The sequence below is a fragment of the Dromaius novaehollandiae genome, chromosome 2 (assembly GCF_036370855.1).
Source record: "Dromaius novaehollandiae isolate bDroNov1 chromosome 2, bDroNov1.hap1, whole genome shotgun sequence".
Taxonomy (NCBI): Eukaryota; Metazoa; Chordata; class Aves; order Casuariiformes; family Dromaiidae; genus Dromaius; species Dromaius novaehollandiae.
Genome location: NC_088099.1, coordinates 117,493,059 through 117,509,723, shown reverse-complemented (window position 1 = coordinate 117,509,723; position 16,665 = coordinate 117,493,059). Strand labels below are relative to the sequence as shown.

General features: G+C 37.9%; 1 protein-coding gene across 6 annotated transcripts in view; it reads right to left on the bottom strand.

The window, feature by feature from the left end:
- LPIN2 (lipin 2) overlaps positions 1-16,379 on the bottom strand; it is a 45,695-nt gene extending 29,316 nt beyond the window's left edge. Inside the window, exons 1-3 of one of the 6 annotated variants that reach the window (XM_026122841.2) lie at positions 16,264-16,280; positions 1,397-1,479; positions 50-250 (exon numbers count right to left, since the gene is read on the bottom strand). In XM_026122841.2, the coding sequence (XP_025978626.1) occupies positions 50-241 (192 nt within the window). In that variant the 5' untranslated portion in view covers positions 242-250; positions 1,397-1,479; positions 16,264-16,280. Of the gene's footprint in view, positions 1-49; positions 251-1,396; positions 1,613-6,506; positions 7,088-16,263 lie in introns of those variants that run through there. The other 5 variants (XM_064507254.1, XM_026122840.2, XM_026122842.2 and 2 more) reach the window with 5 other exon arrangements.
- Positions 16,380-16,665: the final 286 nt, after the last annotated feature.

The window sequence follows — 16,665 nt, the reverse complement described above, 5'->3', positions numbered from 1 at the left end:
GAACGTGCTGACATTCAAAACTTTGTTTCAGCCCACTTTCTGAACTTACCACTTTTTCCTTAGAGCGCAAGACCCCAAGCTTCCCAAATCGGACATGAAAAGGAGAACACTGGTATGTACCATCCTGCTGCCGGACCACAATGACATCAATGCATCCTGAAAGAGTAGCCTGATTGATGCCTTTGTACAGCTCCTTCACAGTAACCAGGACTTGACCTGCAAGTTGTCCCACGTAGTTCATAGTCTGAGACTATGGGAGAGGAAGAAAAAAAGTAAGAAAAAAATGCAAGCTTTTTTTTTTTTTTTTTAATCAAAATAGATGTACATCATCATTTATCAGTGAGTTTCTTACTGTAACAGGCTTAACATAAACATCTTCAAAATTTAACAGCATTTTAAGCCAATTCTTACATTAGTACAGACTTCAGAGTTATAAAATGTTCTCAATCATAGTAAGTTATTATTTTAATATTTTAAAGTAAATCTTAAAGTATGTAAAGTATGCAATTTTTAAATCCCAAAGGCCTATTATCAAGTGATGCTTAATTCCTCAGGTAAGCTGAAAAGACCAATTCATTTTCTGAACACTGCCTATTATTTAGTACAACTCATCTTCTGTTGAAAATGAAGGTACCTGTACATCAGTATAAAAAAAAATTCTAAGCATCAGAAAATGTTTCTGTAGAATTCCTTTATATATAACTCTTCCTTTGGAGCTCTGTATTTTAAAAACAGCTAAGTCCCCTTAAATAAATTATCAAAAGATTTAATGGGAGACAGAAGCTGCCCAGAAGAGTGAGGGAGCGAATGTGCAGAAAAAAAATAGATGGAAGAAATCCATTTTTTCCCCCTATGCAAGTAATGTACACCACCAGTGAATGTATTTCATCAACAAACAAGTACTGAAAACCTCTTGCAACATAAAATTATGAACTTGTCAAAGCCTTCTTGAAAAGCACTGCCACCTGTCTTCGGTAGGTAAAACTGAGACAAGCAAGACTTCTACCTGCAGTAGAAGATGCCCGATAATCAAAGTTACTGAGACTCTTCCATTAGCTTTAGATTAAAGTAAAATTACAATAGGTATCATCTATAGTTACAATGTATACAGCTTCAAGAAGCTTGTACATATATTTCAAATAGGTGTTGAAGGACAGTTTACTCAGAAAAAACACAGTGAACCTAGCAGTATCAGGACCTCACAGAACCTAGCAGTTCAGGACCTTGTCCTGGACTGTGACCTAGTAGCTAACAACCACCACTATTTCTACAGAAATTATATCTAAAAAATAAACACTAAGTTCTAAGTACCACATTTTCATCTGTGAAAAGTAAGTCCTAGTCAAGCTTACTCACTCATGTGATACTTTATTTAAAATGTAAGGAGTTATCTTACCCACTAGTTACTTTCCACAGCTTTCACAAAGTTTCAGTCAAGCGGAAACAAATTTTTACAGTTTCTGCTGTTGTTCATACGCTCTGGCAACCAGAAGATTGACAAGAACAACATGTAGTCCAGGTGAAGAAGTCCATATTAGATGAGAGTGGAGAGTTTAGTAGAGAATTCAAGAGAAGGAAGACACACACAGAAAGATTATGCTATAATCAAACACTGGAAAGAAAAGAGAAATGTAAAGTCAAAGAACATACACAATCACTTACTGAATACTCTAATCGATTAAAATACTTAAGTAGTATTCTGAAGGACTTAGTCATTTCAGACTAAGAATACAGTGTGAACTATGACTGTCGAGAAGAAATGAAGACCAAAGATTTCTCAAAACATCTGAGCTTTAAAAGAAAGAGGAAGGAAAATAATGAAGGTGTTCTAATGGGATGTACCCAGGGAGACTGCAAGTGCAACCCTTCCTCATTCTATCCTCCTGCCAAGACTGCTACAACCTCATTTCCAAAATATTCAAGCAATTAAGGGCATTTTCTGGAAGAACAACAAGCCACTGCAGATGAGAAAAATATGTAACACTGAACATAACTGGGCTTAAATTGTAAATATTTAATTTTAGTATAGTATTTCTACAAATAAGCTTACAGTGGGTTTTTCTGTCTAAAAACTAGTTTCTGTTAGACTCTGAACAGGGTTTCAAATTTGATTCAAGACTGGGATTAGGATTTTTCTTAGTGGCTCTATAGAAGACTGTGTATTGCACTACAAGAGTTCTTCCTTCTCATACCATTTTCATTATCTAGGTAATTACACAATTTTTTCAGTTCTGAGCCTTTAAAGTCTTCCTTATAGTAGCACAGAGTGTACTGCATTCATGCAGGAGTTTTGGTTTTCATAGCATCTAATGGTGCTAATATAACTGTAAACATGCAGGAGATTGAAAGAAGTTTTTAGAGATATGGATCAGCTCCAGAAGTATTTCTTCCCCCTCAGGCTTCTCAAGGCTAACATATACTACCTAATCATATTTAGATTTTGGAAAAAAATGTTCCTACCTCTCCTCAAGATTTTAAAGAGGAGATGGGGGCTTGCCTATCCAGATTTAAAACTCTTTTGAAATTATCTGCAGAATTACTATGCTAGTAAACATGCAAGAGAATTTTTCTGTAGTAGCTTTTCTACTGGTTGATGAAGACAAAAAGAATAGGCTATCAGAGCGTGACAAATGACATCAGCTGAATGGACTCACTATCAACACTGCTTAGTAAGTAATAAAATTCAGTTTAATCTCTAAGCAGTTTCATACAGAACTACAAAGTTGACTGCTTGCTAACAGAGATGTTTTGAGTTGAAATAGCAGCTCATTCTTGCCAAAAAGGGGAGGTCCCACTTCATTCTTTCCTCATCATACCCTTTTAATGAACTGACTTTAGCTCACTGACACAGCTGGCAGAAGACCACCCATGTTTTTCTTACACTGGGTTAGTAAATTAGATCAGCTCACAAAGATGAGCATGTTGAACACCAGATAGTTGTGAGGCATGCTGCAGCACCAGAAAGCTGGAAGAAAAGGCCGCAGCAGGGAACTGAACATCTTCCTTTTGACAAGTGAGCTATTATTTTCTGCATCACATGGAACTGTAACCCAAGACAGGAAAGCAGCAATATCGCTGTTTTACTGTTTAAACAATTATTCCTCCTGTACACTGACAGCCAAATCATATTCTAAGTTAAGGGGAAAATTCTCTGATGCACAGTCTGTTCTGATTCATGGCTACCCTTTGGCCACTTCCAGTGAGGCTCTCATTGTATTGCTTTACATAGAAAAGTTGATTTCAAAATGCCAAAAAGATTGAAATTGTTAGAAATGTTTGGCACAATCAGGAACAGGAGTTCTTAACAGAATCTCCAATCTTTATATTTCATTTCAGTGAACAGGACTTGAAAAATGAACATTAGCAAGACATTTCTATCATTTGAGTAGCAAGTATTTAAAGGATCAGAGTATCATACCAGCAGCTAAGAACTGAGTTCAATTGATAAATATTCTAGATTTCCTCACAGATATGGTAACTGACCTTACCTGACCACAGCAAACCACCCAAAAAACTCACAGGACTGAAAACATTCACCTGGCATATATATACTCTCCTCTTCCAGGAAGAAAAGTTATTTCTTTAATAGCTCTCAGTTACATTTGTCTAGCTCACAGAAAGCCACTTTTATGATCACATGAAAATAATACAATCTCTGTGTATGAAAAAGTTATGAACCTTTGAACCTATTAAGTATTAAAAACAAGATTATAAAGAAAGTAGCTCTTTACGACCTATGTTTTACAGCAAATGTTGTCTTGTACATTGTCAGTAAATAAAATTCTAAATCAGACATTAATTTATATTATTGCCTATCAGGTTGTAGTTTTATTTTTTGTTGTACTATTAATTCATAGAGAAGGATTTAGATATTATCTAAATATCTATTATCCAGACCACAGTCAGAAGGAGTTCCCACTTTTGTACAGTGAAGGCACTACCAGAAAAAAGGCGCGGGGGAAAAAAGGACCAAACATGTGCTGCATACATTGGAAGTGGCGGTACTTTAGTAGATTTGTGTAAAATAAGGCTTACAAAGCATCTTCCAGAAATAAGTAGCTTGCTAGCCCTACATAACATCTAGCCACAGAGCAGTTAAAACTGAAAAGCGCTACCTGCAAAGGCAGAGCCATGCATTGGGGGGGGGAGGGGTAAGCTATATCAGAACTTAGAAGGTTTTATTCAGCTTTATTGATGCATATTTTCCTTTTCAAAAACAACAACAAAAAATTGCAAGAACATAACCGCATAATAAAAGTTCAGCTCTTAATGTAATGGTTCAATTTGTGTGATAAAATATTTGCTACTGAAGAAGGTCAAAACTGTTGCAAGCAAATGTTCAATTAGAAATAAAATGTCAATATATACTTGAGAAAGATGAGATGTTACATTTAGCTCAAATGCAAGGGAAAACCAGCTAGGAGATTTTAAAGTTTAGTTTTTTGCTTTAAGTTTTATTGTATACTTTTTGAAAGCTTGAAGTGAGTGGTGCTGAATTTGACTAAAAATAGCAGCAATGTGAACTATCATTGTGTTAATTCTTGCAAATGTGATAGAAATACCTCGGATCACAGATTAAGAGGCAAGGCAAAGAACTTCCTAGATAACACTCCCTTAGTTATTTCGGAGCAATGACATTTTTAACAAATTTTTTTTTAAGCCTGAAAGCAGAGAGAAGCTGACAGCAATTTACCTTCATAACCTGCTACAAGAACCTAAAAAGCATGCCAATTTCCCATTCTGCAATTCAAGATAGAAGTCTGATGGAAAAGACAAGTTAAGCCAATGTTATTTGGCTTCTAAATTTTATTTATTTTGATATTCAGAGTATACACATTACCTGATGCAGTCAAATTCCAGAACTCTGGGTAAAAGCTAAAACTGAGTTAGCTCAGTACTACTTATTCTTCTTGGATAGCAAACCAAAAGCCCAAGGAATAGCCAAGCGCCCACAGCAAAAAAAAAGTTTTTGTGACTTTAAGGGCACCAGAGAGATTGATTTTTGAATGTTTAAGCAATACTTACCAGTTTACAAGATAAAAATATTAATATGACTAAAATAAGTGCAACTGTAAGTGGGAAGGAGGAAGGCACTATCTTATATCATAAAGAAAGATTTTTTTCTGGCAAGAAGCCATCATAGAGCAAAAAACAGAAACTGAAGCTTTTTTTTTCTTGAGAAGATAAAAGTAAATACAAAATAAGGAAAGAAAATATTTACTTTGGAAGTTCAAAAGCAAAAAATAAAATTGTGTGTCTGTATCTCTAAAATACTGGAATCAGTCTAATTAAAATTAACCCTGCATATGTTAGCTGATTCCTCATGCTGTAAGATGAGGAACAGACTAGCTCTCAGAAATAATGATTACACAGCACTACAGCTCAGATTAAGTGTCTAACACATTCTACACAACAGATATCCAAATTAAATTTTCAAAATCAATCACCAGAAAATGCTCATATTTATATAACTTGAGATGGACCTTTTGTGGAGAGATTTTATCCATGTAATATTAAGCAAAGACATTACTTTTGGCTACTACAAAACCAGTGTGTTTTCCTGAATAATTTCTTTTACATTCTTTGGGAATACCCATATGCCAGCACAGAACAGTCAAAAGACTGTCCACAAACTTGTGTTTTCTGTGCATTTGGAGCACTGCTTTAGCAAAGGTAAGCTGTTTTCTTTTTTTCATTCTGAAAGCCAGCATGCTTGATACAGGTCTACCCTTCTAACTTAATCCAGTCTCCAATAGTTGACTGCAGTGCCTTGTACTGATCACTACAAATGCCTGGCTCAACAACATTAGAAAAATAGTGCATGTTACTCAGAGGCAAGCTATCAGATGTTTTTGCTCTACAGCAAAACAGTTTTAGCAGGCATGAATTTCAACTGTCACTGTAAAAAAGTTACTTAAATGTAGATCTTAGCTTACAACAGAGTATTAATATATCCAATTTATTTTGAGTTACATTTAGATTAAAAGGTAGTCTAATACTACATGATGTAAACAGTGAAGTTGCATTTGTTTTAAGAGATCAGGCAGAAAGGCAAAACACAAATCAAGTATAGCCTTGATTTTCCTCAATTTATCTTTTCTTGCCTATATTTTCAAGTATATGCATTTATGAAGAAAGAGCTTTGATTAACCAGATTTTATGTCAAGCATTTTACTAATTTTTGTTTTGTATCCTAAAAGTACCAGAGGAAAAAAATGAATGTATAAAACAGGACCACTGTCACACCAGGACTACTTGTCCAAAAAAAAAAAAAAAAAAAAAAAGACATCTTTGCTCTTAAGTAAACATTTTAAGTGTGGTTTAGGATTGTTCCTAGCACCGCACACAGCAGTTACAGAACAAAAATGGGAAACAAAGCAAGTCTGCTAAACACCTAATTAAAGTTTTCCATGTAGTATTAAGCACAGGCAGTAGATTGCTAAATATTTTAATTATGTTATAGGGAATGATAAACCCATACTTTGCAATAAATACGTCAAACTCACCAAGATTCCAGAAGGAACCCTCTCATGGGCAGCAATAACACTTCCACTGAAGTTATCTTCAAAATGATGCTTCTCTGAGAAATGCATCTCAAACCCCAGCAAACTAACTCTCCATAGTCCAGGTAAATACACAGCTTACAGTCATAATGTAATGTTGTATCAGCATTTCTTCTCTTTTCATAGAGGCAGAAGAATTATGTAAATCTTCTTGTCTGTAGTCTCTTAGAGAGAAATGTTTGGTATGCTTTCCCACACAAGGTTATGATCAAAAAGGAAGTGCTTCTTTAAGAAAACTCACATAGAAACTCCCTCACCAATAGGCTTTGCTTGAAATGTCACAGCCCCTTTGCACTCTCTGAGATAAGCAATAACATGGACAGACTTTACCATATGTTTGCACTGATAGGTAATGATCTTGTATATACGCTAAGTCACATGACTTTCAGCGAAGCTTCCACAGAAAGAAACAGGGATTTAGTTAATGATTCTTAAGTCTCCGAGTGAGCTAATGTGGACATGGCTTTTCACACCACTGCTACAACTCCACCACCTGTAGCAACATTGGAAGTTCTTGTTCAGCCAGCAGCACACAGAATTAACAAATGCCAGCTGCCACTCTGTGCTCCCTGCTGCCTCTGCTGACAGTTTCACCAGGCTAGCTTTGCAAATTTTACAGGACAAATCTGATGACGGTTCAAGGTTTGCTATTTGTGAAAATTGGGGCCAATTTTTTTTTTCCCCCAGACTGTTACAATGCTATTTTGAAAGGGGAAAGTGATAACTATTCTGGTGCAAAGTTTATACTAAAAACATACAAAAATAAGGTACATCAAAATAACCACTTTTTCCTCTTGGAAATTCCTATGGAAATTTTCCTATTTTATTTAAATCAAATTGTTAATGCAGTATAATTTGGCTGTGCAGACAATGCATATGAGTTTACTGTATACCTAGTTCCATGACTGAGAATAAAAAATAATTTTTAATCTGATGAATTTTAAAATAGCATTTCTTTTCTAAATAATATCATGGCTATGTGATATAACTGAGGAAGCACAGTATTATAAAGAAATAGTTCTACCCTTGAAATCTAGAAATGGGAGACATATTGGCTGAGAACCATTTGCTAAGGAAATATTATATTTCCTTAACATAGACACGTTCTTCCACAGTTCTTTCATTAGCTTAAACACAGGCATTTTCTCTCCCTGCCCCCCATGTTACTTTGTGTCTGCTACGTAAGACTGTGCAGGTCTACTCCTTGAATTAGGAAAGAAAACAGACAGACTAGGATTCTTCAACCACCTTCACTCAGTCCTCCTCTAAGAAGTTTTCTTAATTGATACTTTAAACTCTGATGCAGGGACAGAGAATCACCTATTGGATGCAACCAAATGGCTTCTGGATTTCTAAAATAATACAAGGACTACACCCAAGGCCAAAATTAAATCAGTCTTGATGACAAACTCCTAAACCGAGTGTTGGAATTGCTACATCTGCAGTGAGGTTACAATAAACTGTTACTGGGAGCTTCCTTTACATACTGAACAAGTTTACATTTAATGTGGCTCTTCACAGGAAAAGTTACTGGTTTCATTAGCACAGATGTGACATTTGTTGATAAGATATTAAGAATAACAACTACGACACAAATTTCCTCTTCTTGTTCACCATTCTTGTCCGTATCATGTGTATTCCATTAAAATATGGGAAGAAGGGAAGTTTATAAGCAGAGTGCTAATCAGCTTTCTAAGATACTGATTCTTTTCAAACACTTTTGACTTAGCTTTATGTTATTTTTTGTGTACAGTTTTCTGTCATATCTGTTATACTTTAAAATTGTTCAGTATTTCAGTATGTCGATATTCATTGACATTAATTTCTTCAGTTTCTAAAAATGCTTTTGAAGACAGTCTTTCTGGAATAGACAAAATCGCAATAACAGCATTAATTTCTCAGCACCAGCAGTAAGATAGGATTTAGACAGGTAATAAGTTTCACACACTTAATAAACCTCCTTGGCTTTTATTTCTCAGTATTAATAAGCTAAATAAAATGTAATTGCCCCCAAGTAAGTTTGTTTGTAAGTACAATGTTATTTACTTACAAGTCACACAGGAAAATTAGCTTCAGTTTTCAAAAGCAAATACCCCAAATTTAGAAAGTATTAGAAGTGATGTTTTCCATGCAACCGTAGTCCAGCTCTTTGGTGCGAGCAGAATTTACTGTGGTTTAGCCCCAGAAAGCACACGAGTTTCTTCATTAGCCTCACGGAAGGGAACACTGCTGACAGACATCAGTCAACGTCCTATATTCTCTTCACTACTCTGTGTGGGGCTACACATCTTTCTCCTTGCACATTAGTCAAAAACCCAATACAAAGTATGACTTCATTTTAAAGTGGTATTTTTCTACAGTAACCTTCATAACATACTGGAGCACATCCATTTCTTTTTACAGCATGCCAGAGAAATGCAGTACCATTTTTTTCACCTAGACAATAGAGAGCTCTAGCCAAGAGATTAAGAATTAAAAATACATATTTTATTTTAGCACAGTTAAAACTTGACCTTCCAGAGTTTTCTTGCATTCTTTACCTCTTTATATATTCAAAACATTGTTTCCATAGGCTTTATTTGTAGCTGCAAATCAGATTTACATACCCTAGTTGATTACAAAAAAAAAAAAAAAAAAAAAAAAAAAAAAAAAATCTGATTGCCTATGAAAACTTCATTTAAGTGATTTGATTGTACTGTATAGGAACTGCTGAAGAAGCGTGGCTACAGGACTTCTTTCTCCAGCTTTCACCTCTATATGTCCTTCTAAGTTCTGGTAGGAAGGAAGCAGAAATCCTACAGACATCAGCTTCTATCAGTACACAGTCACAATTCACTCACAGATTGGGGTAAATTTGCTGTGAATGAGATACATCTATCATTCTGTAATTAACAAATCATAATACATAAACAAACATGGGACATCCTTCATCCAACTTTTCACTAAACTACTGTCCAAATGAATGTTCTAAAGTGGGGATTCCCCCCCTTCCTTCTTTGAAGCCTAGGAATTTTCTCAAAGAGAGAGGATAATGATTTCAATACTACCTACATCTTCAAGAGGCCTGGAATCTGTGGGTGTACCGCAATGACCCCTACCACGTCGGTTAAAACAGACAACTGGCACAGGTTGTCTCCACACAGCTCAGAGACATTCACTTGATTTCTGCTAGCAAAAGGAGCAAGTCAGAATCTCAGTATGCTAAGATTCATTATAGACAGGCAAACGAGCACACATACCATCTCTTCCATTGCACTAACTCCTCAAGCTTGATGACACCAACCTGTCTCCTCTTCACCCTTGGCTCCTTGTCTTATTTTACCCCTCAATGCCAGGTTTCATTGCTCAGAAGATCCTAGTTCACTTTGACAGGCCCTATATCCCATTTGTCTTCTTCACTCCATTCTGTCCAAAACCCTTTTCCTTTCCACATCAACTAACTCTTAAATATGACAGTTCAGTCCCACACCTCATACTTTCACTGGAAAAGGACTTTTCCCCCCAAGCCTCGATTTTGAACCCTAAATTCCGTGACCCTTGTTTTCAGTCAGTCTGATTTTCAAAATATATAAAGAAGAATCAGGCACTTTACCACTTTTCACCCTAAAGACAAATGTAACTAGTGCATGAAAATAAATAAATTCCTGCATCCAAGTTCTTGATGCTAGCCCTGGCCTGAAGCATCCACCTACTGAAACTGGAAATAAACCTCTGGTCTGTCCATCTGGGGATAAAACACATTCAGTACAGCATCAGCGACCCTGTCACAGCTAACTGCAAAGGTCTATCCGTACCCATCATGGACTTTTAAGCCTATTTCAAAGGCTAATCACTTTGCTGAATTCAAATAAATTTACAAATGAATAACAGAAGACATCCTGAATAAAGACCATCTGTCTCAGATCCCTATGGAGGGGAATACCAGGAGTTTTCTAGGAGAAAACAGCTAGAGTTTTTCCTCTAGTACAGAGAAAACATATCATGAAGTTTCAACTCTTATTAAAAAAAAAAAAAGAAAGAAAAAAAAAAGAATATATTTGCTAAAATTCTCCCTATAAAGGGTGAAGATGCCCAATATATAATTATATGGGATGAAATTTTCCATTTTAGCAAAGTTACATGCTACTAAAAATCAAGTTCTACTTAAAAATGCTGAACAAAATGAATAGGCAGTGTTACCTGCTTCCATTATCATTACCAGCTGTTCAAAAAAATATATAAAAATAAAGAAAAAACCCTATCACAAGCAATTATAGCATGGTACAACAATCCAAGCAGTTAACAGATATTAGAGAAACACTACTGATACAAAAGCAATGCACTGACCTCTAAACTGGTGTGATTAAAACAGAATAAAATCAAATGTCTAGTTTTCCATCTGCAAAGCAAGATGCTAAATTTGATCCCTGCAGGATCTCTCATCAAATAAAATCAAGAGGCATTCAACTACGAATATTTTTCAGTTCAACTGAAATATTTTCAGATCAGTAAGAAAAAAATATAATAGCAGGAAAAGAAAAATCCACAGTTTGCTCGGGCTTGTCACTTTTGTAATGTCTCACCAGATACATCTGTAGGATCTATTCTGAATCCTCTGATTTCAGTATTAGCACACCCTTGCTTGTTTTTAAACATAAGCCTTTTCTTCAGTCTTTTTAAGTAACTTTTTTGTTTATAAAGGAACTGCAGTGAGAACAAATAATACTTTAGTAAGAGTCAAAACAATGAGTTTATCAATAAAATGATCAGTTCAATCTAAAAAAACCTTAAGTTATATGCACACACAAGTTCTTAGGCGCACATAAACCTCAATGTCCTTCAAGTTACTGAGAAGTAGTAACTGGCTACATCAAGACTGCACTTCTTCAGAACCTGCATGGGCATATCCCACAGAAGTCATCTGCCATGCCTTGACAGATATTTATTTCCAGCTGCACAGACTCTTCTACAGCCATATCATCCTTGGTTGAACTTCCTTCCAGAAACATATAACAGAAACCAAAGTTTCCAAATACAAATTCCATCTGTCTCATTTTTACATGAGCTGGAAGAAGCAGATGAAGCTTTACTTGTATATTTCTAAAAATCACAAAGCACCTCCCTAATGAGCAATCCCTTACCTATCTGCATTTTCCATAAAACTAAAGTTTCTTGCCATGGACCTCAGGTCAATTTACACTTTCTTTCATGCTTCTAGCATTAAACAAAAAGGCGGGGGGGGGGGGGGGGGCGCAAAAGAACACATCCATTCATATTTAAGTATGAAAAACATCCTGAATTCTTAGCAGTGAATAATGTGATTACCTTCAGCATGGATACATGACTATAAGATACAGGACTAGGACATATCTTCAGGTTGACAAGAAATTCCCCAAAAATATACTTATTCTGAGAAACAGATATAAGGCATACCCCAAAAGTTCTAAATCCTTAATTTTAATATCGTGTATATAAACAGGAGAACTTCCTTATTTGGTACATTCTCATTATTGTTATTTGAACTGCTGCACAGGTACCAAGTAGAAAAAAATCCACAAATTTAATCTGCATATAAGACTTTGCTATTTTATCAGAAAATGAAGTAAAAATGCTAGGCGTCCAGAATTCCCACGCAAAGGTATTGATAGCATTGAGATATTGGAATGCGGAAAATTAGATATAGCTGAGCAAAGTAGCATATGCTTACTCATTCATAAAACAAAAGCTATTTGTATTACTGATCAAGTTTTAATGAATGCAAAGTCATGTCTGTCTGAAAGATATGCCTGTTCACCCTTAGCATACGGTAGCATGTCTGCACCATCTATATGGGACACTACAAACCTGTCAAAAGCAGCTTCACAGATTCCTTATTTCTGCTAACACACACACTTCTTGTCTGGGGAATGAAAGGCATTAAGTGATGACCAAGATAATTTTTTAAAAAATCACTATGCTTCAGTTCGCATATCAAACTAAACTCTATCATTAGTCAAGTGAGAGAGAATTTATCTCATTTATAATGGAATCCAAGCTACGATTCATTATTTGAGAAGTTTCTTTGCAAGAACCTTGCAAAGAGTCCTTTACATATTTCCTTCAAAAGGCCTTTGATAACCATCAACCCAGAACAAGTACATTTCCTGAGAAGACAGTTATACAGTCTGAAAAGACTAGTAAGTCTAAAGACACAGCCTAAGATTGGCTTAGCATGTGCTGACTTTAATAATAGAAAAGTCTCCAGTGCACCACATTACTTACAATACTTTAAATCTCTGATCTTGAACTTAAGAATTTTGGATAAAGAAAGGGACTAATTTTTCCACTAAAATTCTTATGCCTTCACTCAGTACAGCTGGTAGCAATAAGGAGGTCTCCCTTAGCTTTGGAAAAAGCACTGAATGACTCAAGACAACTTCTGGTGGTTATTGCAGGTTGTCAGCTGACATTACTACAAAGCTGAAAAACTGATAACAATAAAATATTTTACTAGGAAGGAGAAGCTTGAAGTTTACTTCAAAATTCCCTTGAAGTACAAACACAAGAAAATATTAAATTTCTGTGTTTCCCTTTAAGATTTTTTTAAAGAAACATTAATCCTTTCCCACCACCACCCTCCATCCCTCCACAAAAACAGGGTCCTCAAATACTGAGATATTCTGACTTGACATGACAGTTTCAGATCAAAATATCCTGGTTGCACAAACAGAAACGTAAGCGCTAATGGTACTAAGTACAAGAACGTTTGTAACAACCAAGATGAGTTTTTATTTCGCCTAGCTACCCTCTCATTTTTAAACGAAACAATTTTTGCAATGGCGGATACATTTTTACTATGCTTGAAGTGGATAATTCTAGTTACAATTTTTTAATTCTGTGCATACCTACTTAACTAAGATATTTACAGAGGTGATCTTTGTATTGTTGTAGAATCTTGAAATACAACTTAAATCACATCAAAAGTTCATAGAGTAAGTACTCCTGACTAACACTGCCAGATATAAGAATCATTGGGACACAGCATGTTACACGCAGTACTTTTGAGTATGAATACATTTGGAGAATGAATACATTCTGAGAATTTGCCTAATACTGTATGAACACATCTAACACATATGGCTTAAACTAGCATCTGATCATAAACATATCACCCACTATTTTGTATAAATTCAGCAGCTTTTCAATGTAGATGGCCTTACTATGCGGTACTGAACCTGACACCATAAGTGTCCTTTTATGCCTTTCAGACTGTTACATATAATGTATTTGCAATTCATGATATAAGCAATGAGTAAAAGTTATTTTTATATAAGCCAAAGTTATTTTACCAAAAAAAGGAAAAAGAAAAGAATAGAAGTGTTCTAATTCAGCACAGATATTCTATGATCACATCAAGAGCTGTCTCTCCATTTTCCCCACATGCTGTGATCCTGCACTTAAAACTTAGAAGATGGAAAAAGAAGAAAATTCCAACCTGCAGTATTAACCAAGTGAACATCTTTCAGGAAAAGAAATTCAACTAATTTAATTTCTAGCTTTGACAGAGGTTCCCTGTGTGGCTTTGAACAAAATACTTATTTCCACTACCAGCAACTTGATCTGATCTAATTAGATTGCCAGTTCTCTGGGGCAGAGACAGAGTCAAAAATCATGTAATGCAAAGAAGGGCCACTGTTTGGTGTCTCTGGCCCTTAAGATAAATAAGGATATGTCAAGTGCAATAAGTGCAGTTTACATATCACCATACTTCATCATGACTTCACAGGAATGAAAAAAAAAAAGCTGGAAGTAGAAAGAGAGGACAAGAAGTTCTCTACACTATGATCCTAGAATGTTTCAAATGTACTTTTTTCCAGTTTATGAAAACAAAAAAGTTAACTTTGCAACAATCTGAAATATTAAGTACTATGAATAAGAAAGATCCAAGTTCATACACCACTGTTTTGGAGGCCATCGAAAAACATATTTTAATACATTTAACGAAAGAGCTATGCTATAAGCTTAATAATTTATACTGCAGTTGCTTACCACAGCCTTTCAGCACTGTTCAGTGAAAAATACCAGATAATGTAGCATTTTACTCAAACTCCCTGACATCCTGAGTGACCATGATCATTTAGAGACAGCTTACCAGTTCTAATATTCTACTCCATAGTAGTAATATGTTTTTAAAGAGCACCTCACAGATCGTTCCTTCACCCCACTCAAAAGAGTTCCTCCTCCTTGATTTCTTTTTTTGTAGGAAGTGGGAAATTGTCCACATTCATGTATATTCTTCCTAGTGTACATATAAACTATGATTACGTATGCATGTAAACAGAGTAACATCAGAATGAGCCTTGGCTATACTGACTGCCTTGCCCTCACTTTCTGTAATACAAAATGAAAGAGTTTGGGGGCTTCTGATTTTTCATTTTGACTAATGAGCACCTGTACCTTCTTAAAATGCATATAACAACACATTTTATCTCTTCCAGTGTATTTTGTAAACATTAAAAATACAGTATTCAAAACTGTCCTGAGAAACACTGTTATAAAGTTTTCAAAAATTACTGAGTTCTGCAGGATTGTGTATTACCTTCTTCCCCTTAGAATGGATCCTAAAATAGTACCCATTATGGGATATGGCTAATAAATGCATTCTCAGAAGAGCAATGAATTTTTGTTTGCAAAAGCAGACAGTGTGTAGATCACCTTTTGAACAACTAGCCCAACTGCACCTGTGAGAACACATTAACTACAGGCAAAGCACAGGTAAATTTATTGCATCATTTTGCTGGATGAAAATGCACATGTTTGAACAGCATATTGCCTAGCTCTGTTACAAACCATTGACGTCTCCGACATGCACTCAGTAACCACGAGTGGAAAAATGCACTTCACACAAAATAACTTAGACGGGCACTTGGCAAAAACTTAAATGCATACACAAAGAGCGCAGGCAGTGTACTTCGAGTGATTAACACTTCACACTCCCTCTACTAGGACGGATACACAGAAAAAACAAGCCCCAAACCAATGCCCTGCAGCTAAGCAAGTTAACAGAAGCAACCTAAGAAATTCATATCCGTGAAATGGAAGGAGCCAGGGCAGCGAGGCACGTATCACGGCTTTTAAAATCGAGAGCTGCAACGTTAAGCAGACCCAATAAAATCGGCGCTTCAAAACGGTACACCGCCCTCATGTCACCACGGGGGCTGGGAGGCACTTCCAGAGATCACCCGGCTCTTGCCAGCAGGGCAGGCAGAGTCCTCCCCGCTGTGCCAGATCCTTCTGGCAGCGAGAGGAAGGGAGGACTGCCTCCCCCTTCCCTCCAAACGCGCACAGCAGCAAAGCACCGAGGGCAGCCTGGCTCCTCTGCGCCCGGCCGGGGCTGCGGGGAGCGCAGGGCTGGCGGCGGCGGAGCGGGCACAACCGCCGGCCTCGGCTCCAACCGCCAGCGCTACCCGGCCACGCGCTCTCGAGCGGCCGTTGGGGGGGTGAGGGGGCGGGGGAGGGGCCCAACGGCCGTTGCTCTGGGGCGCGCGCGGGCACCCGCCCCAGAGCCCCGCACGGGGATGGCGCGGAGGGAGGGAGGGGGGCAGCGCCAGCCCGACACCCGGGGCAGGGGACGCCGCCCCGCGGGCTCGCTCACTGCCCCCGCTTCGCACCTTCACACACACCGCCGCCGTGCGCGCCCCCTCCCCGAGCCGACTTGGCGGCAGCGGCCCTTCTCGCTTACCTCGGGCGAGGCCAGGCAGGGCCGGCGCCAGCCTGGGGAAGGAGGGAGGGAGGGAGGATGGATGGATGGATGGATGGATGGATGGATGGATGGATGGGCGGGTGAATGGACGGAGACAGGCAGGGAAAAGAAAAGGGCGAGGGGGGAGCGGGGAGAGGACGGGGAAGGAGGAGAAGGGGAAGCACCGCCCGGCTGGATGCGAACTGCGCCAAGCGGCTGCCGTTGGTGCAGCTCGCTCGCGCGTGCACGCCAGCCCGCGTGCGCGCTGCAACCGGCGGCGGGGCCGAGGCGACGGGCGGGCACGCGCGCGCCAAGCCCCGCCGAGCGGCCTCGCTCCCTCCCGCCCCCCCCGCGCCACGTGACCGCTGGAGGGGGCGGGGCGGGAGCGCGTGGCCGGCGCAC